The 23,055-nt window shown below is 40.9% G+C and overlaps 1 protein-coding gene across 1 annotated transcript in view; it reads right to left on the reverse strand.

Annotated features, from left to right (window-relative positions):
* The window catches only part of DNAH11 (dynein axonemal heavy chain 11), a 308,597-nt gene that overhangs the window by 258,954 nt on the left and 26,588 nt on the right, over nucleotides 1-23,055 (reverse strand). Inside the window, 4 exon segments of the mRNA XM_043507131.1 lie at nucleotides 1,347-1,463; nucleotides 12,057-12,224; nucleotides 15,760-15,993; nucleotides 21,628-21,842. Coding sequence (XP_043363066.1) covers nucleotides 1,347-1,463; nucleotides 12,057-12,224; nucleotides 15,760-15,993; nucleotides 21,628-21,842 — 734 coding nt within the window.

Here is a 23,055-nt window from a genome sequence, read left to right on the forward strand (position 1 = left end):
GTTGCCTCTGCTGCTCTCCATCGGCCCTTTGCATGCTCTCCTTCTCTCTGCCTCCCCCCTCACTGTCCCCTCCCTGCTTTGCCCTTTCAGCCCCCAACCTGTGCTGCTGCTCCATATGCCCCCGGTGGAGCACCTGCTGCTCTCAGCACTGTACAGAGAACCAGCCCCTGGCAGGAGCACTCAGCACACCTGCAGCCTGCCCAGCAGGCTCCTTCCTCCCTCGCTGCCTCTGGCTGGGCCAGGACCCCAGGAAAGCCCTCCCGCACAGCATGCAGCCCAACAGGAGCCGAGCCCTGCGTGTGCCAAAGCTTCCCGGAGCCCCATGCAGTGCAGGCACAGAGAGCCTCTTTGCTCCTCAGGTAAGTGCTGGAGTGGAGCAGGTAGAGGTGATTTCCAGCCCTTTCCTGCCCCAAACTCGCAGGCTTTGCAGCAGCCTCCCAGGCAATGGCTTCAAGCCTTCCTCACCCCTCTACTGCCCTGGTAGGCCTGTGCTCTGGCCCCAAGGTGTGCAGGGCTTCTCCTTTCTCTAGGCTTCTCCATCCACTGAAGCCCCTGTGGAGCCCAGCACCCATGGCTGGTTCGGGGAAGGTAAGGATGGGATTTGCTGGTTCCCCCCCAGCCCGGCTCCCACTTCTCGGTGCCAGCAACAACCCTGTCCCTCCTGCTGCCACCACCTGCTCCAATGGCCTGGCAGGGACAGTCCCTCCATGGAGATTCCCGGGACTCTGCTGAGCCCCCTGCACTGCAGTGGCTCCGCCCTGCAAGCCCCCCAGTGCAGGAAATGGAAGGCAGAAATCTGGGGAGGCATGTGATCCTGTATGCCCCCCCCCAAGTACATCGCCTCTGCCTCAGGTCAGGAGGCTCTCAGCACCTTGTAGGATTGAGCCCAATGGAACTACTCATATACTTAAAAATAAAACACTTAAGTGCTTTTTGGACTAGGGGGACAAAAGCCTGATCCAGAGCCCATCAATGTCTGGAAGGGACTTGCATTCATAACTTTATTTAAAATGTCTGTAGTATTAAAAATATTAGGGCTGATCCTGCTCACACTGAAGTCATTCACAAACTCCCACTGACTTCAACAGGAGCCGACTGCCCTTAGTCTCCAACTTTCAACTTGATTAGAGATGTCCTAGAATAACCTCCTAAAGATGAACTGCACTTGAGAAAACGTATTATTATAATACTTTATATCTAGTATTTGTGAGTATTATTGAGCCACTTATATGACTTAGTAATATTTCATCTGGATTAAAAATTAAAAATATTCAACTCCATTATCTAGTACCATGGTGACTTTTAAACAAAGAACTGATTTATAGTTATGTTTGTTCAGAATTGACCTTGAATGCCAATTCTAAATCAGAACAGTCAAGAAATCCTACACAAAGGATTGACCCAAAATGTCTGTCAAAATCCAGGATTTTTGCTTTAAACTCAACATAGTGATCTTCAAATTCCTGTAAAATATATTTTTTTAAAATCCAAATTTTAATTTGTATTATAAGAATTTTTTAATCTACTAAAAAGAAGTAGAACTATCACAACTCTTTCCAGAAAAACACCAATAAAGATTCCAAAACAGACTTAAGCCATCAGTGATTTCATTTATTGAGATCCTTGGAACCAACCATGTCGTCTTAATGTTTGCTCACTCCTTAAATGGAAAAGGAATTTAAAATAAAATGTGTGTTTGTTTATACTGGGGTAGACAAACTTTTTGGCCCGAGAGCCACATCTGGAAATAGAAATTGTATGGCAGGCCATGAACGCTCACAAAATTGAGGTTGGGGTGCAGGAGGAGGTGAGGGCCCTGGTTTGGGGTGCGGGCTCTGGCGTGGGGTCAGAAATTAGGAGTCCAGGATGTGGAAGGGGGCTCTGGGCTGAGGTGGGGGGGGTGAGGGCTCCATCTGAGGGTGCGGGCTCGGGGTGGTGCTGGGGATGACAGGTTTGGGGTGAAGGAGGGTGCTCCGGACTGGGATCATGGGGTTTGGAGGGCAGGAGGGGGATCAGGGCTGAGGCAGGGGCTGGGGCATGGGGAGAGGCTCAGGGGTGCTGGCGCCAGGCAACGCTTACCTCAAGCAGCTCCTGGAAGCAGTGGCAGGTCCCTTCTTTGGCTCTTACACAGAGGCGTGGCCAGGCGGCTTTGCACACTGCCCCATCTGCGGGCACCACCCCTGCAGCTCTCATTGGAGCACCTTAGAAGGCCACTGGAGCGCGTAGGAGCCGGAGGGGGGGCCATGCTGCTGCTTCTGGGAGCCATGTGAAGTGGCCCCTGACTGCTCCCCAGCTGGCATGCCAGAGCGGGACAAGCCTCAGACCCCACTCCCCAGCAGGAGCTCAAGAGCCAGCTTAAAATGGCTGGGGGGGGGGCGGATCTGGCTTACAGGCCGTAGTTTGCCCGCCCCTGGTTTATATCCATCTGGAACAGGTTCACAGAAGACCAGACTCACAGAACAGTTTTGCAGAAGAATGGGATGGAAACATCAATAAATAACACTAAATCATGTAAAAAAAACCTTGATGACAAAAATTATGGCAATGAGAACCTGGGAAGAGGGAGGAAAGGAAAAAAAAAAAAGAAGAGGCCAAATAAATTATAATCTATATTTTTGACACTGAGGGATGCATGCTGGGAGATATTAAGTGCAGTGAAGGCAGCATGCTTAACTCATGGGAATGAGAATTTGAAACTGCTTCCAAACAACATATCTAACAAAGATAAATCACTGGGACCCAGAACCATTGATTTCAGTGGAATTTCGGAGCCTAAATACCTTCAATGATTGGAGCCTGGGTAAATTCTGATTGACATTGAAGTTTCTAGTGGGGGCAGCATCAACCCTTCTTTAATTCAAGGACTGCTGCAATGTGGGGTCTTTTGACCACATGTGATAGGCTTATTAAGGGGTATCACCCAGGATCTCTTCTCTTTTAGGGAAAGAAATGGAAATTTCAAGTTATGAAGATGTGAATTCTATTGTTTTACATATGTTATTGTGAATGTGTTCCATAAGCGTAATTCCTGTTCCCCAGATAAACCAGATATAATGCTGTCCACTGAAAATAGTGGCAAACACACAAATTACAGAAATGTACACTATAGCATCTGGTATATGTATCTCCATATGAACCCAGCAAAAGCCTCAAAGGATCCTAAATTTGAATCTGGAGATTTGCACATCAACCAAACAGTTCCAAAGACTTTTCATTTTAGTCACACTCGTGACAAACTGGAGATAACCACGTTGATTATGTATTTGTAAAAAGCTTTTCTAGCTTCTGTTTTACAATGATGTATTCTTTGCTTAAAACAAAAAAGGTCACAAAAAGGCAACAGTTAAATGAACACTCTCTCTTTTCCACCACAGGGTGGACTCTAAGGCACATGTGAAGAAAATTTTCCACAAGCAACAATAGTGCATCTGACGAAGTCTATTCAATGGACTGGGACCTGCTTACTTGAAAGACAGGTGAGTCCTTGCTTACAGACAGCCCTCCAACCTGAAGGAAATACTCACCAGCAACCACACACCACACAACAGAACCACTAACCCAGGAACCTATCCTTGCAACAAAGCCCGTTGCCAACTCTGTCCACATATCTATTCAGGGGACACCATCATAGGGCCTAATCGCATCAGCCACACTATCAGAGGCTCGTTCACCTGCGCATCTACCAATGTGATATATGCCATCATGTGCCAGCAATGCCCCTCTGCCATGTACATTGGTCAACCTGGACAGTCTCTTCGTAAAAGAATAAATGGACACAAATCAGACGTCAAGAATTATAACATTCAAAAACCAGTCGGAGAACACTTCAATCTCTCCGGTCACATGATTACAGACCTGAGAGTGGCTATCCTTCAACAAAAAAGCTTCAAAAACAGACTCCAAGAGACTGCTGAATTGGAATTAATTTGCAAACTGGATACAATTAACTTAGGCTTGAATAGAGAGACTGGGAGCGGATGGGTCATTACATAAAGTAAAACTATTTCCCCATGTTATTTCTCCCCCCACTCCACCCCCCACTGTTCCTCAGACGTTCTTGTTAACTGCTGGAGATGGCCCACCTTGATTATCACCACAAAAGGTTTTCCTCCTTCCCCCGCTCCTTCCTGCAGGTAATAGCTCATCTTAAGTGATCACTGTCCTTACAGTGTGTATGATAAAACCCATTGTTTCTCTGTGTGTGTGTGTGTATATAAATCTCCCCACTGTATTTTCCACCGAATGCATCCGATGAAGTGAGCAGTAGCTCACAAAAGCTTATGCTCAAATAAATTTGTTAGTCTCTAAGGTGCCACAAGTATTCCTTTTCTTTTTTGCAAATACAGATTAACACGGCTGCTACTCTGAAACTCTCACTCCATGGTATACTTCTACCCTTGTGACCAGCAGAGGCATTCAGGATAGAGCCCTTTGGTAAGAAGGAGCTACTGGCAGGACATTTTGCTTGAGTTGCTCTCAAATTTTGAATTAACCCCCTTACTCCACCACCAATCTCAGTTTGAAGGAACCTAATTTTGTTAACGTCAAAGCATTGTGTAAAGCCCATCCCTTTTCCAGGTCATTTGGTGGATGTGAGAGGGAATGGGGGATTTGTTTGATTATTCTGGTGCTCTAATTATATGGAGCTAGGTTGATTGGACTGGCTGTCTCTATTATAAATTTTGTAAGTAATATTTAAACTGATATGCCGGTGCAAGGGACTATTGGCTAGGCACTTTTTAAAGGCATAAAATAAATAGTAAAATTTTCTCTCTGACATTTTGACAGCATCCTTTTAAGTTCTTATGAAGAAATCCCAGTATAAATCGAATTGGATTATATGTTAATAATTGCATTATTTGTACTGACTTGTGATATTATTGTAAGCCAAATACATGGATGTATGGCACAAAAATTTGAAAAGAAAACTGAGCTGTTCTATAATATTTTGTTGGACAGGTGTGGTATGGAGAGAAATGTCTACTTTCTTCTTGAATATAAGCCAACTAACATTACTCCTTACTTTCATTCCTATGTCATTAGTCCTTCAGTCAAACAGAGGTTCCCAACAAGTTTTAACCAGCCTAACTTATCTCTTTACTTGTTGTCAGAAAGTGAGATATATGGGCATCACACTTCTACTCAAATACACTAACTTTCAAATCAACTAAGTAAGCAATGAGTTAGAGTCAAAGATACTATATGTTTTATTAAGATAACCAGAGAATCAGCAGCTGCTGTATATTAGGCAACAGAATAACTGTTGTTTTCTACAGGAGCGCTTTCTATAACACAATACTCCCTTAATATTTAAAAGACAACAGTTAACTAATTATTGCTCAAGTTTAGGTTAATATCTTGGGGCTCTTTCTACAGAGAGCACTGTTTGTAGGTTTGGACTCCCCATCTGGCTAAGTAATTCAGCTGAAAACACAGCTGGCTAAAGAACAAGTGTGAGTATCTCCCATGGAGAAGAGTTCATGCACAGGATTCTCTTTCCACTATGTACCTCACCCTCCAAGCAGACATTTCCTCTTGATTTTATTACAACAAAATAAGTCACCATGGGCATGCTCCCACTGAAGTCAATGGCAAAGTTCCCATCAACGTCACTGATGCAGGATGAGACCCTATGTGACTGTGATACCAGTTTTGAGAAGCCAATCTGTCAGACCTTTGGTGTAACTTAGCCTTGAGCAAAGCAGGACTTGGCACCTACTAAAAACAAGCAATTGGGGGCAAACACTCCAAATTCCAGTAGTAGGCTCTAGCAGCTTATAGCACCGCAGGCAGCCCCATTGCTTGCCCTCATCTATGGCTGGCTAGTTATGCAGACTGACCTCACAAATCATAAATAAAAAAAACCAAAATCTAGGCAAATGCACTGTCACTAGCACCATTTTTTAAAACTAAAATTACTATGGTTCTTGTCAGACTCAAAAGACTAATTTGCACAATCATGGTGCCTAAGTATGTTCCAAGTTGGGCACCTTCCGTAAGGTACCCCAGGACAGGAAAAAGAGCCTTGATATCTGCTCACGTTATAACTGAATGGAAACCCAGAGACAGGAGTGTCTATCTTTTTAGCAAGATTTTCTCTAAGTCACATGCAGTTTCAAGCACGGTCATAGTCACAATAAAAATTACATTTGTTGTATATTTTTTTACACATTTAAAAATTTTGATTTACACAAATGTTAATTAGATTAATTAAGTCTCACAAACGTTGGCTATCAAGGGTCACTGATAGGATAAGTCCAGCAATGCATCTTTGATAGCTGCTGGAAGTAAAGCAATAAGGATAAGGTAAGGGACAGTGCACAAGATAGACGGCTAAATAAAATCTTCACAAAAAAGTTTTAAATCATTTCTTGTCTTTTTAGTTCTTTCTTTATAATCTCCAAAAATACTACATAGAAAATAGTCTTAACACACAACAATCAAATGAGATGAAAACAAATGGGGGAAGAGAACTATATGTATTATCCCACATCTAGACAATAAGAGAAACTCAAATATGTTTCTACCAATGAGATGTGACATATTCCTATATCAGATTAAGTAGCCTAGATTTGTGCTCCAAGAACAAAGATTTTCTTCGGTCTTGATTGAGAACAGAATCATGTTAACAAAACTGATCATTTGAAGAAGTTTTTGAATTTTCAATAATTTATATACTATATTAACTATCCATGTTGAATATACTGTGTATTGAGATGCATGTAGAACATTTGTGAGGAAATAGCTTGACATAGCTCATATATTGTGCAATGAATAGTATGAACTTTGAAGCTTCTGCACACACATTAGCTTTACCCTGACAGCTATTATTTATTGAAGCTTCTTGTTAGCGTTACAAAACCCAAAGGCAAACATTTCCTGAAAACCTGAATAAAAGTAATGTTTTAGTGATGACAAGAAAAACATTACAGTTAATTACAGGTTTCAGAGTAGCAGCCGTGTTAGTCTGTATTCGCAAAAAGAAAAGGAGTACTTATGGCACCTTAGAGACTAACAAATTTATTAGAGCATAAGCTTTCGTGAGCTACAGCTCACTTCATCGGATGCATCCGATGAAGTGAGCTGTAGCTCACGAAAGCTTATGCTCTAATAAATTTGTTAGTCTCTAAGGTGCCACAAGTACTCCTTTTCTTATTACAGTTAATTGCTGCTTGGTCTTACTTTTTTGTCTGTTCAGTCAACACTAAGGCTGCCTACAAAAGTAAGAATGCTCACCAAAAAAAAAAAAAGTTAATACTTTTTGAATACGCTTGAGTTAGCACTAAGCTGAAAAGTCAATAGGCTTTAAATATAGAATGAGTGTTTGAGGTACACTGTGAATGCTGCCTTTGCATAGTCACTAAATAAGGAATCGATGCCTTAACAACTGATTAACTTGTAACAACTTGCAATCTCCATTTTGTGAGAAGTGACAATAGCTGTATTTTAATTAAGGTTTAGAACCTTTATAAAAGAAGCTTCAATGTTTAATCACATTTCTTATACCTGTTAATACAGGGAGCATTCAATAAATATTTTTAAAGGGGTAGGGGAATACTAGTTGAAGGTTAGATAGTGCAAACTGCATACAGAACGGAGTCAGGGCAACGTGGCTCTGAACTATGCTGGGGATACAAAGGATTGTCAGAACACAGCAGTGTTCCAGCCATGCCCATGCTCTCTCAAATCACCATCCCTTAGGCCTAGGAGAGAGATATCATAAGAGTCATAACAACCAGCTCTTTTTTCCAGAATGGCTTTAAGGCTTTCATGCAGTGCAAAGTAGCCTTAATGGGGCTAGAATCTGGTCCTAATATTTTGCCAGAATTTTAGCCTGATCAGTTTTAAGTTGAAGTTTAGTAACAATGGTTTCATGCTTATAAACAGTATATTTTGCAATATACACACTACAGATGAAATCCTGATCCTGCTGAAGTCAATGGCAAAACTTCCATTGATTTCAGTAGGCTCAGGCTTTCACCTTATGAATGTTAATATAGTAAAACAGCTAGAAAAATAAAAACTAATAAATTTCAGATTATACTTGCACGATTTTTGCATTTTTTTATAATAAAAAACCCTAAAATATTTCAAATATTTGCAAAAACCACCATGCTTCATAGTACCTCATTTTCTTCCATACTCTATTAATAAAATACATACATGAAATTCATTTGCATAATCTTAATATTTGGTTTTGTTCTAAACAGTGTCTGTAAAAGGGCATCTCCTTACCCAAAAGATGTGCCCCCCATGTGCATTCAGAGTTCTAGCTGCTTGCTTTAGTGACAAAAATAATTAACAAGTGAGCTTTATGGCTGAAAGCCCTTCTGCACCCACAAGGAGGATAAAGGAAACCTAAATTCCAATAATTTGTACCTGTACGAACACAATTAAGGCAGTGGGTTGCAACAGATGTCATGATGGCCGTAATCTGAAGACAGAGGAGTTACACAAATGTAGCTAGGTTATAATTTGGGCATGCAGAATTTTTATTACTGGTGAAGACCCAAGAGAAAGAAAAACTTATTTTGACTTTCAGAATGCAAGTAGAGTTTGCAGAGGTGGTGTTAGAAAACCTCTTAACTTGTAAACTAAGAACACTTGTGGTGAAATCCTGTCCCTATTGAAGTCAATGGTAAAACTTCCATTGACTTCAATAAGGCCAAGATTTCCCACTTGATTTGGCTTCATGGAGAGAGAAACATGGAAACTCATAATGCCATTTGGTCAGAGTGGAACCATGCAATCAGAATCTATCAATTTGTATCAAACTGACAAAGGCTCTGATCCACTAAGGTACTTAGACACTACTGAGATCCACACAGTCCCCATTCAGCTGCCACTTAACCCTGTAGGTGCCTAAACTCACTCAGTGCTTACGTTTTCAGGGTAAAAGTTCCCTGGGCACCCAAGTTTCTACTTTAGGGCATGTACACTGCTGCCTCACTCTAGGCATCACCCATTAAGCCCCAGCACAATCCAGGAACCGGGAAAGACAGGCAGGGGAGCGCCTAACTCACCAATAGGGCCTGATTTAGTAAGTGTGTTCAGAGGCCACCTACTGGATTGGGTCCCATTAAAAATCTTGTAGTGGCAGCAGGTAGTAGCGATATCACTCCCTCCCACCCCCAGCTTATCACTTTTACCCCAGTGGTTAGAGCGCTCAGCTGGGATGTGGGAGATCAGGTTCAATTCTCCTCTCTACCTGAGCTGGGGAAAGGATTTGAACAGGGTTCTCCCACATGACTCAGAAGAGTGCTCCAACCGTTTAACCATGGAAGATTCTGATGGGGGGCTGCCTCAGCCTCTCTTGTTGAACCTGTGCCACTATGGATAAAGAGTCACTATGGATAAAGGGGAACTGGACCCAGGGTGTCCCATCTCCATGGGCAGCGGGTGGAGCCCTCCTCTGGGGAGGCTAGCCCCGGCTCCACCCCTTCCACCCACATGCCCCTCATGGCCAAAGCCCTGAAACCACCTGCCCCCTCCCCCTACAACCAGAGCCCCAAACACTTGGCTGGAGGGGCCCCAGGCCAATTGCAGCCACACCGCACCTCCCCTCCCCAGACCCCAAGCCACCCAGGAAAAAGCATTTCAGGTCCAGAAGAAGCTTTTGATATGCCTCATGCAGGTTCTGGGGCAGCTGAGGAGGCAGTATGTACTATTCAGCTTCCTGAGTTCATCAGTAATCTCCCTGGAGCCTAAGGAGATTACTGATTCACCCAGGAAGCTGAATAGCACATACCGCCTCCTCAGCCACCCTGGAACCTCCATGGGGCATAATAAATCAAAAACTCTTCCCCCAAACCCTGCAACAAGAGGTCTGATGGCCCCAGGGGAGTCTGCCTCCCCTGTCCTATTATACTCGCTGCCCATGCCCATCTCCCAGGTTGGTGCCCTAACCACAGGATTAGAGAGTCATTCTCAGTCTCTCTTTTTCTTCGGCCCAATGGCTAGCTAAGTATTTATACACAGTGGAACAATTTCAACAAGAGAGATTGAGGGAGCCCTGCATCAGACTATCCCGTAATTCACTCTCCTGAGAGGACGGTGAGACCCCATGTTCAAATCATTTCTCTCCCCCCGCTCCCCTGGTCAGAGATGCGAGAATTGTTCCTGGGTCTTCCAAATCCCTCTGAGTGCTCTAATCATTGGGCTAAAAATCATAAGGTGGGTGGTGGCAGCACCATCACCACCTCCTCCTCTGCCAACGCCCATTTGTGTGGAGTGAATGAATTAGGCCTCTAAACTACCTGACTCCAGGAGAGGAGCTGCTGGCTGTGGATTGCTAGGAGAGATAGGTACCCGCCTGCAGCCTGGAGTTAGGCATCTAGTAGCGTGAGGAGGTGAGGCTTAGGATACACAACCCCCTCATCAGCATCTCCCATGGGCTAGTTTAAATATGGAGCCACGTCAAGTGCTGTATTTTGTGGATTGCATTCTTAGTCACTTTTCTCTCCCTATTCCTTGTATAGGGACCCCAAGTGGCTAACTCAGGCTTTGTGGATCACATTGTTGTTCCAGGTTTCAGAGTAGCAGCCGTGTTAGTCTGTATTTCCAAAAAGAAAAGGAGTACTTGTGGCACCTTAGAGACTAACAAATTTATTAGAGCATAAGCTTTCGTGAGCTACAGCTCCGATGAAGTGAGCTGTAGCTCACGAAAGCTTATGCTCTAATAAATTTGTTAGTCTCTAAGGTGCCACAAGTACTCCTTTTATTGTTGTTCCAGTGATTTTTTTTAGGTGTATAAAAGTTAGGTGTTGCTACACTCAGCATCACAACACCTAGGTCTTTGTAGATCTGGGCCACAGACCACAAATAAGGCTGCCCAAATACCATGTATATATAAGAATATAAATTAAACTAAAGAAATTCACTTCTTCTAATACATTTTTATGAAAGTTGCAAAAGCCAATTAATAGTGCCTAATCCAAGCTTCTATTTGGGTCACCTTATATTTCTTTAAAAAGAAAGACGCATGAAATTAAGAGTTTTAGTCTTATTCATCTGAATAAGCCATTCCTCTTGGGTATTCCATGTCTATTCTGGCTCACTTAAAACTCTGTCTGTGAACATAACATACCAAAACAAATATTTTAAATTATGGGATATCAAGATTTGGCACATTGCAGCTGAAAATATGTGCCTTGTGTGGGCACAAAAAAAGAGAATGTTGATACCCATAGCAATTTATTTTTAACCCTATTCCTCTAATCCTTTCAAATCCCACTAGACAACTTGATTGGATACAAATTTTATTTGAAAGCATTGAAAAAGGGGCCAGAATCCTTGAAAAATGGAATTTTGGTTTCCAGATTTAATTATAAATAATGAGTCAATACTGCAATATTCAGATAAATAAAGATGATCCTACAATATACTATATTTAATATCAAAATATATATTTATATAATGTGAAATGTAATCCTATATAAAATAAGTGTTAAAACTGTACTAACGATGATATTACAATAATATTTACCATATTGTAAGACATTACATAGCACATATGCTTTACAAGTCTCTTACCCCAATTTCCCAATAGAACCTACCTGAAGTTCCAATTCATTACTCGTGCCTAAATCATGTCAAAACTGTCAATATGAAGTATGTCTTAATACACAATTTTAAGCGGTATATAAATGCTAAGATTGTCAGCAAACTATTTTAAACAGAATGGTTAATTGGTTGCTAGGAGGCAAAATGGATTAGTATATTAGCCTTTTTTTCTTTCTGAAGACCAATGTTCAAATCCTCAAAAGATCCTGATAGAAGCTTTTTTGACACTTTTGCACCTCATACAGCCCCCAAAGAATTCAGCTAGGAGAAAACATACAGAAAACTGCTCTTGAGAAGATAAGTATAGAATAGCAAGAAGTGATGATGGTAAGATCCTGGGTGCATTAGTGAAGTTGCGTGGGAAGTCTGTACAATGCCTACCTATATTCTGCCTGGCTCTAATAAATGAATTTTTCACTTTAACAATCACTAAATCTTTTCATAACTATTAAGAAAAAAATGAAGAAACACCAATATGAAAAGTGCAACATTACCATATTATTGTAATCTGAAGGATCGTATGTTTTCTCCTTAAAAACTTTACAGCTTTCTATAAATTCTTCATTCATCCTGTAGATTTGTTCATTCAAAGTTTTCCCCTCGACTCCACCAAACTCCAGCTCTTCCAGCTTTTGAAATTCCAACATGATAACAAAGATATCCTAAAATCAGTGAAAAGCATAATTAACTATATACCTTAACACAAAACAGTGGAAACCATCATATTTGAGACATTTTTGCCTAGTTTTACGCATTTTGACCAAACCAACAAACAAAAACCGAGTTAAAATCTGCACCACCTTGAGTAACCAGGATGTAAAAAAGGAAGGTCCAGATACTTCAAGTGACTCCATGTAGACACAGGGTTCATCCACGCAGAGAGTCATGCACAAGATTAGAACTCAAGTGGAAACAAATTAAAATTATCCAATCCAAATATATAACTGTAAAATTTGTTTTAATTTCATCAGCATCCAGGTACAAAGAATTAGTGGAACTTAAACACTTTTATGTATAACGTATTGATTTCTTGTCATTATGCGCAACAAAATATTAACATGAAAGTTCAACTTAAATTTTATTCAGAGAAGTCAGGCTGAACCTAGTGTCACCTTCTTGGTATCTATGCCAAATTAAATTTAATTTCTATGTTCTCTGATTTCACATGAAGGAAATAAGTATCTTGTGTCCCAGAGGGATTAAGGGAACTGTTTGATAATGTATTTAGAAATGCACACTGGGAGGGGTTCGATCACAGAGACCCCTTTGGGACTGTCACTGATGTGCTGAAACTACCTCTGAGCCCCTTTTCTCTGATGGCTTGGGACTCCAGACATAGAAATAATGCATGCAAACGAATAGGATGAACACACTCAGTAGATCATAAGCTTTGTAATGACACCTTACAAGAGATCTTTTGCATGAAGCATATTCCAGTTAAATCATATTCACACTTATAAACATATTTCCATAAAACATATGGAGTGCAACATCACACCCTCCTCTTGAACTTACTGCCAGAGTCTTGGACACTGTCCATGGTAGAGGCAGTACATGTAAAATACCTGTTTGTCTCTGGTTACACACCCTCCAGTACCTTTAAACCATATGATGTCATTCATGGGTGTCCAAGCAAGGTTTGCAGTTCCTGGTCCCCGGGTGCCTGAAAACATGTTGGAGTAGTATTGCTAAGAGAATGAAGGTGGCCACATCTGTTAAAGTGTAGGCATCTTGGCATATAGCCACAAATGCCATGAGGCGATGTGCCTCGGTTTCCCCTTCCACACAACAGTGCAGGCCTGTTATGCTTTTGCTGCTGTGCCAAGTTTCCAGGTATAAGCTAAAAAGTCCCACAAGTGTGTTGCTGTTTTGTCACCATCCCAAGCATGTATACAAGTTTTTTCCACAAATCAGGTATGTTACACATTTTTAAAAGGGTTTACCATTAGCATCAACTTCTTTGTCTTGACCCATAGATGAGGTAGAAAAAGACACAAGATTAACAGCCAACTTATGACGGACAGACTTTGTTCACATAGCCTGGCTTGCCCAGTGTCTACTGCATTTTCGAATCCCTTTGTGTACCATGGTAGGTGCTCAGACACAGATTCTCTTGCCTTTTTGGAGAAAGCTCTTAATTCAGGCATGTGTTTGAAGTTTTGGCAAGGAAAGGGTGCACTACAACCATGCCTGCACTCGGCCCCTCCCTCTGGAATCTCTTTGTGTTGATTCCACCTGCTTGTGAAGCTTCCCAATGCAAAGTTTTTCTTCCTCCTGCCTTGAAGAGAGTTTTCTTACAAGCATAGCAGGAACATCTTTTAATGGAGTGCTTTGGATCGCAAAGATCCCCTTGGATACCCCACTCTCTGTTCCCAAAAGATCGTCTGGGACGACTCTCCCCTCCAGGAGATCTGACACCCAGTCCTCCCTTAAAACTTGATCCACAGGTGAGGGGTCTGGCATTTCAGATGCAGATCCTTCACTCTCCTCCTGGGGAATAGCCTCCGTACAAAAGGTGGGCAGACCCTCCTGTTCCCCCTTACCTTCCATCTGGACTTTCTTCTCTGGGCTCCCTGCTGAGGAAGACACACCTGTGTCCCCAAAAAGGAAATGTGACCCTGATCCAGTTGTGGGCTCACAGCTATGACAGACCTTTCACTGGCCAACAAAATCCTCCCCCCCCATCCCCCTTCACTCAGGTTGGGCTTGCTTCCAGCTACAGAGTCCGTGGGGTCTGTTCCCACAGCAGCAGTTACCAGGATCCCAACTTCCACCTGTAGGATACAAGTCTTTGTGCACCTCTTTCCTTCTTAGCAATTTGCAACCTGTGCTGTTCTAGCTTCTTCTGAGCTTCATTCTCACCTATTTACTTTTCTGTCCCTATTCCCTTATGGGCTCAGAGGTAGTTTCAGCACATCAGTTGACAGTCCCAAGGGGGGTCTCTGTGACCAAACCTGTCACACACACTTCCAACTCCCTTCAGGAAGAGAAGAAAACTTGTTTGTCCGGGTATACCGAAAGGAGGACAGGAGACACTTGATATGGATTTAATCAGGTCACAATTTTAATCATTAGAGGTGTCTGGGACTACCCAGCAGATAAAAGTGTACAGTGCAGCAGGCAACTCCATGTTTATTCAAATAACTACCCGGGACTTCCACCAGCTCTCTTCATTTTCCACCCAGGTCCCCCAGACAACATTCTTGTCAACTGCTGGAAATGGCCCACCTTGATCATCACTACATAAAGATTCCTTTCCCCCCCTTCCTGCCCCCCCCCCGCTCTCCTGCTGGTAATAGCTCACCTTACCTGATCACTCTCGTTACAGTGTGTATGGTAACATCCATTGTTTCATGTTCTCTGTGTATATAAATCTCCCCACTGTATTTTCCACTGAATGCATCCAATGAAGTGAGCTGTAGCTCACGAAAGCTTATGCTCAAATAAATTTGTTAGTCTCTAAGGTGCCACAAGTCTGCCTTTTCTTTTTGCAGATACAGACTAACATGGCTGCTACTCTGAAACCTGTCATGGCTTGGACGTTACCATTCACACCCCCCCCAAAGGATGGTTAAAGTGGGCTATACGAAAGAGGGCTTGGCTCCCTGCCATACCAATCACAGGAGCCCCGAACTCCTCCCAACATGTTCTGTTCCTTTAGCCAGTACCTCCTTTTTAAGTCCTTTACGAGGCCATTTATCTAGTCACTGGAGTACCCACAGTGGACATCCGCCCAACACGTCCCACTGCGGGGAAGGCAGAAAAAAAACCCACTTCACCTAGGCCAATCTGGTGGTGAGAGAAAAATTCCTTCCGAGCCCCCCTAAAAGAAGCGACTAGCGCAATGCCCACAGCAGGTCCTAACCAAACCTGATATTCGCCACCTCAAGGGGAGGGAGGAAGGATGGGTGGTGCCTTGCTTGCTGCCTGGAGAAAGGGCTTTAACGCCTGGGCTTGCACCTTTTAAACCTTTTGCCTTACATTCCCATGGGATGAGTCAGTGTGCCCAAGCTGACCCCCACCCACCTTTTTGCTGCCGTTTTTGAACTCCTCCCCCCCACCCCACTCAAAGCACTGTTACTTTCCTCCAGCAAGCCCGGACACTGTCCCCACTGCTTCAGATGTGGTGCAGGCATTCTCAGATAATCTACACTGCTTGAAAAATGGATAAATATAATTGCAAATTGTAAATAATACCTCAATTTTCACTAAGCTGTTGAGAAATAGGTCAAATCTGGCAAAGACCATATTAGATTGGAAATCCCATGGTTTAAATTCCTTGCCATTGGTGAAATAACTTGCCAACTTCTCTCTGTGGCTAAAGAAGAAATTCTTAAAGCTTCTTAAGGTATGTACAGCTATTTGCACATGTTCCAATGTTTCTTCAATTTCTCCTTTCAAAAGATCTTGTGTTGAGAAGTATGATCTAGCCTAGAATTTAAAAAAAGATAGGGGAAGAACAAAAAAAGTCACTGCTTATCAAAGCTAGCCATAACTTCAGTCAAAAAGACACTTACCCTCTATACAAGTGCTAAAATATTTAAATTAATTATAATATTTATATATTAATAATTAAAAATTGTTAAGCCTAAAAATTCTAGCTTGTCAATTTTCCCAAGTTACATTTAAGATGATTGAAACAAAAACAGGTTTTAAAAAAATCAATATTTGCTGCAGCATATCATGTCCACAAATGTCAAATTTGTCATGCAACCCACAGAATCAAGCCAGCCCTGGTGTGCTATCTTTGTACACAGTGACAGTGCAATGGTTTGTTCATTAATTAATGGTTTGTTTGGGGGATGGGGGGAAAAACACAAACAAAAACAGATCGGCAACACTTGGGGAAAATATTACTTAGTATTAGAGATGGGTTTATCTGTTTATTGCTAAATTCCTATTTTAGCTCTCTAATCTTTATTACACATACTGTTAGAACTGCCAGCCTCAGACTGGTATGACTTTTTTATTTTGTAAGTTACTGGACTTTATATATACATACATACATAAAAAAAAAAGAAGGCTCATTCATGGACTTTTTAGCTATTCAAAATGAAAACCAGAAATAGCTATGTCATAGTAACTGTTTTATTGTAGGCAGATCTGGCAGCACAACCACTAATCATGTTGCCCAACACTTCCCATTATAAGACCCTGCTACTTATAACTTTACAAAACTTTAATTGTTCAAGATGAAGACAATGTTTATTCATTTTTTCAAGTTCTGCAAAAAAAAAGGTTCTGCCATTTCTAAGTGTGAAATAAAGACATTGTTCTATTCATGTTAAAAAGTCTTACAAGTGTTTCACTGAGATGCTCTAGCACTTCTGTTCTTTAGAGCAGGGACCTGAAATTTGGCAACGGAAGTCACCAAGTTGTCTTTTGTTTTCTCCCTGAGAATGCAGCCAAATCTGACCAAATTATAAACCTTGGAAAATTACCATTTGCACATGCTCAGTAGAGCCTTTGGAGAAGGAGGAAGGTATCCTGACTCAAATGCAGAGGGGTGAGAAGCAGAGCAGCAGAGGTAGGAAAAGGGATAAGAGAAGGGAGAACAGGCATAGGTCAGGGGACAGGAGCGGGGGGGGGGGGACAGGCTGGGTGAGGAGGGAGCAGCAGGGTCTAACCACTAGAGAACACTCCCCTCAAGACTAAATTGAACCCAGAACTCCTCCAACCCAAAGTTCCAACTGTGCACAAAATAGTTAATGATCATGTAATTAAAGGGTGTCATAATACAAACACACAAAGGTTGCACGAGCAACCTTAATTCTGATATTTCCTAACTTTTGAATGCTTGACTTTGCAACCTTAACATTCTAACATAGTTTTTTGTAATAATTTTGCATATAGACTCTGGATAGAATTACAGAGGTTTCAAGATAGTAGTTTTCTAACTATAAATATTTTTAAATAAGAAGTTAAGCAACCATGTAATTATCTATAGTTGAACTTTTCTTTAACAGCAAAAATTGCAAGGCAAAAAATTTTCTTTGTGAAATAGAAAGCAATTTCCAAAGAATCTAAGAAATAATTTAACAAAATTGTAGCCCAACACAAAGGTTGCTTATCTATTTTGCTCATTACAACAGTGACCTGGACTAAGCCTTTACCAGTGGGATCTCTATTACATTTAAAGTTATTCTCAAAATGCCCCACTGAAATGAATCAAAGTTTTGTCTAAGTATTAAATATGAGATGAGGCTCTTTAAAATTTACTAGCTTTTTCAACAAAAATAGCTAAGTTTAACTATCTTATAGACAGCATTCCTGTATATGACTGTTTATCCTCATTGTCTATTTTCATATTAAGTACTTTGCTCTAGTGAACCATTCAGTACAACCAATCTAATCAAGGCCTCAATAGGCACATAGCAAATATATTTAGTCTCTTGAGGTTATTACATAACTGTGTATGGTTACATTCAAAGCCCCTGAAAAAGTATTTAATTATTAGCATTACTCTACTAAAACTGGTATGGTACAATTAATTAATAACAGAGTAAATATATTATTACTGACTCCTTTAATGGCTAAAAGTAGTGCATGAAATAACTAGATGAAAACATTTTAAATACAGAGACAGAAGCCCATTTTGACTTTCAGTTGACTTGAGTAATATAGGATCAGTGCATGGTAAAAATATCTACCTTTTGTGGAAGCAAATATACTGTTAAAATAAATAAAACAATAATAATAAGTAATAATAATTTGTACTTCAATAGCTCCTTCCATCAGATTACTTCAAAGTGCTTCACAAGCATTAATGAATTAAGTCTCACAACATCCCTGTGAGGTATACAAGTATTAGGATCTCTATTTTACAGATAATAAAACTGAAGCACAGAGTGGTCAATAAAGCAGCTCAACATCACAAATTGGAGTCAGTGACAGAGTTTGGAAATAACCCTGATATTTGGACACCCAGTCCTGTATTATTTAATAAAAATAAAATAAAATAAAAAAATAAATAAATAGATAGATAGATGGGACTGCTGTAGAACAGTACCAGGAGACAGTGGTCTCACAGTTAGACAGGAAACTGGGTCCTACTGTCAAAAAGCAATCCAATACCTACACAGATCCACAGACCTACCACTGACCCATAAATTTCAGTACCACTTTAGGCACTCAGTTTCCACAACAGTAAAATGGGGATTATAACAACAACTGGGGTGTTGTAAAAATGATGCAGCTGACATCTGTTAAGATGAACCAACAGCCTTGGATGAAAATTCTCTGTCTATATATAAGAGTAAAGCATTATTGTTTTTACCTGGTCAGGCTTATTCCAATTTGATGCAAACTTGTAATTAACGGTTGTTACATCAGATCTAAGAACTGAATGTATTAAATTTGTATACTTCAAATGAGAAGTTACCTACACAACAGACTGGAAAAATCCAGCTCTGCTGCTATCTCACTTTTATTTTTCTCTCACTGCTCCTCTCTCCCAAACAGAGAACACATTATACTCCCACCCCCAGTTATTTTTCATTATTTAACTCCACCACTCTCCATGCCTCTACTTTGCAGCCAGAACAGAAGTGGCCATATAGTCATTGAAGTTTCCTTTCAAGTCAGTCAGCATTACTTCTAATTGGTTCCAAATGTTGCTGCCCATTCTGTCAGAGATCAGAATTAAGAAGTAAAACAGAATCGCACCTACATCATTAACACTAGTCTACTAATAGTTCCTCTTTTAAAATAGAATCTGTCTTCTATGTTTGGAGCATTCATAGATACTGTGGTTTCTGTGGCCTCTGCTTATGTTTTTTATTTCTGTGGCCTTTAGCATATGTTTTTTATTTTAAAAAACATGTTGGTAGCAATAGTAAGACTAGATTAATTACTCTGTAAATACAGAATAAAAAAGGGAGAATGTAATAATAGTCACTGCAGAAAATCTAGAGCATTCAGGAAAGCTTCAATGGAAACATGAACATTCAAACTTTGTAACTCAGCCTTCCAGAATCCAGCATAAACATAGTAGCAGGGAAGCAGATGGCATGGAAAAATGAAGGCATGACAAAATAGGGACAGGCCACTGAAAAAACCTAATCTATAAATAAAAATAGACAGGGAATACTCAGTGGCATAGTGTTGTTTAATGTGGGAGACAAAGTAGATTTCTGGAGCCCAATTCTCTTCTCAAGGCTTGGCTACATGACTGCATACTGGCACAGCAACCACTGTTAGCTTCTGTCACGCTGGTTCCACATCTTGCATTCACAAAAATAACTATATATTTTCTTCTGGGGCACAGGTGCTCACACCATTTTTTTCCTGAGAAAAGCTGAGCACATGCAAACATGAAATGCAAATATTGCAGTGGCAACAGTACATTCGGTCCTCCCAAAGCTGTCTCCTAGTGGTCCTGCTCCCTGTTCAGCAAGAACTCTGATAAGTCTCTGTCTTTGTGGCATAAATCAGGAGTAATATCTAGTGTGAAAGGAAAATCAGTTCCTTCATCTCTCATTCCCTGACCAGCAGGAGCTTAGAATGCTGTGACAGCTGTGCACTCCTGCTCTGAAGTAAACTAGGGAGCGTCAATTTCTCGTGTTTATCAAATTGACTTTTTTGGCCAATTAACAAACGCTGTTGACTGTTTAAGGGAGTCCTGGCCATATTTGCTTGGCCAGAAGAACAGTGTCCACAACACTGGACCTCAGGAAATGGCTACATTTAAAAGTTACCACTATGAACACATGGCTTAACGCCACTGAAATATGTTAGGTTAGGAGATGTTTGAATGGAAAAGTGGGAAAGGCCAGTATGTTTTACATTACTGGTACTTTCTCTGCTAAATAGGGAGGGTTTATTAATTGTGGGAGTATAGAAAATGCAGCATTTCAAAGTCACTCACTGACAATTTGCTTGCCAATTCCGTATTTTCTTGATCTGAGTAGCTCTTATCACAAGTTTGCAATTTGATAAAGCAAATAGCAGGTGTAATGATAACTAAGAAAAGAGACATTAGACCCACCTGGCAACAGAAGAAACAACTTGCTGAGCGCCACATAATTTTTGAAGAATACTTTTTCTTCTTTATGCAGAGATTATTGCATTTTTTAAACAAAGAACTTATGAACTGGCAGCACTGATAGTTCTAATTATTTGGCTGTGCTAGAGGTTTAGTAGCGAAATGGTAATTTGAGATCTCTGCAGAAACATGATTAATCTTCTAATTGTGCTATTGTCATAAAAATAAAGGGAAGGGTAAACACCTTTAAAATCCCTCCTGGCCAGAGAAAAAACCCTTTCACCTGTAAAGGGTTAAGAAGCTAGGATAACCACACTGGCACCTGACCAAAATGACCAGCAAAGGTTCTCTCTGCATGTGTGATGCTTTTGCCGGGAACAGAACAGGAATGGAGACCTTAATAAGTAATCTAGCTAGAGATGCGTTAGATTCTGTTTTGTTTAAATGGCTGATAAAATACCTGAATGGAATGGATATTCCTGTTTTTGTATCTTTTTGTAACTTAAGGTTTTGCCTAGAGGGATTCTCTATGATTTGAATCTAAATTACCCTGTAAGGTATTTACCATCCTGATTTTACAGAGGCGATTCTTTTACTTTTTCTTCTATTAAAATTCTTCTTTTAAGAACCCGATTGTTTTTTTCATTGTTCTTAAGATCCAAGGGTTTGGTTCTGTGTTCACCTATGCAAATTGGTGAGGATTTTTATCAAGCCTTCCCCAGGAAAGGGGGTGTAGGGTTTGGGCAGGATTTTGGGGGGGGAAAAGACATTTCCAAGCGGGCTCTTTCCTGGTTATATATCTGTTAGACGCTTGGTGGTAGCAGCAATAAAGTCCAAGGGAAAAAGGAAAATAGTTTGTACCTTGGAAGTTTTAACCTAAGCTGGTAAAAATAAGCTTAGGGGGTTTTCATGCAGGTCCCCAAATCTGTACCCTAGAGTTCGGAGTGGGGAAGGAATCTTGACAGCTATTTATTAGAAAAAACTAACACACGCTAAATTCATTCTCTTTTGTTATTAGCATACTACTTATTGACTGGCCCTTATTTATTAGATGCACATAGTTTATGATTTATATTTTGAGCTTCCTGGTCAATGAACGTATTGCAGAACTCTTGCAGTAGAACTATTATTCGTGCAGGCACGCTATAAAACTGGGAGTGACTCCAGATCAGGCAAATGGTGTGAAACAAGGGGGGAATTAAAGCCTGGATCTTGGGGAATTCTGTCTCCTGAAGAAACTGAATGTGTCTTCTCAGTGGTCTCAGGTACAGTTCAATATCTTGAGCTTCCATAAGTGCTGTAAAAAGAAAACGCTAAAACTTCAGATATGATTGTTTCTAAATCAGCTTGTTTACATTTAGGAATGAAAAATTATTCCAGTCTAAAAGGAAAATATTTTCAATGCATTAACTGTAAAAATTAGAAGGTTATTCACAGTCAATGGAGGAGATTAACTTTGTAAATTTAATCAGAATTTTAAATTTTTCCCCACACATATATAAAATGACAACAGTCCTTATCCAGGGAGAAATATATATAGGTTTCTGGGGCATAAGACAGTATTGTGGTGAAGGTATAGAAGCTCGACCACACAGCACAAGGCTCAGACAACTCCCTGTTCACCAGTTCTACTGCTGGGAGTTAGGGATCTGTGCATCACAACGCTTTCTTTTTTGTCTGTTTGTTCCCCCTGCCTCAGCCAACCAGCTTGGAGTGATGCAGAAGTTACTGCAGACCTACATTTTCAGTAATAGGCATGTGCAATTCCAACAAGTTCTCATGATAAGAGGGAGAAGTCAGAGGCCTGTAGTCTTCTTTAAAAACTGTGTTTGTTGGAGAAGCAGCATGTTTCCAAACCGTGCTCAAAGAGCAGTGTGTTTGTGTTGCTGTCTATATCAGCAAAGTCAGACAGTCAAGAAAGAAGTCTCCCTTCCTATTCCCTTTGCATTAAGGTATCAAGGGACACAACATGCCACACCAACATCTTTCCCATGAGCCCAACTGGTAGGATCTGTGACTATCTTTGAAAAGGGAGCAAGCTTTGGCAGTCACATAAGCAGTCCTTTACTATAGGGAAAGGCCTCTGTGACCTTGTAGTCCAGAGGTCTGTAAAACCTCAATGGGATAACTGCTGAGGATATTTTCACCAGAGTAGAGCCCACTGAGTGACACACTATGTGATGGAGTAGGAGCTGCTCTGTAATAATGTATGAATACTGAATGTTGACCTAGTTATTGGGATAGTGTACAAATATGTTGGGTTAACGTAATAAGGGGGAATGTAATGTAATGTGAGGGAAGTTAAGCCACTTCATCCCAAACATTTGAAGGATGTTTTGAGACAATGCCATAACAGTAAAAGGCCTGCACACACCAAAGACCAAAAGGACTACAGCAGTTTAAAAAAGGGACTCTTAAGAGAGATGGGGGAAGTGTTCAGGGAAGCCAGCCTAAGGATGCCATGTTGACACTTCACACTCAAATTGTCAATTCCAGCATGAGGAGATGTA

Source organism: Dermochelys coriacea, chromosome 2 (assembly GCF_009764565.3).
Source record: "Dermochelys coriacea isolate rDerCor1 chromosome 2, rDerCor1.pri.v4, whole genome shotgun sequence".
Lineage (NCBI taxonomy): Eukaryota > Metazoa > Chordata > Testudines > Dermochelyidae > Dermochelys > Dermochelys coriacea.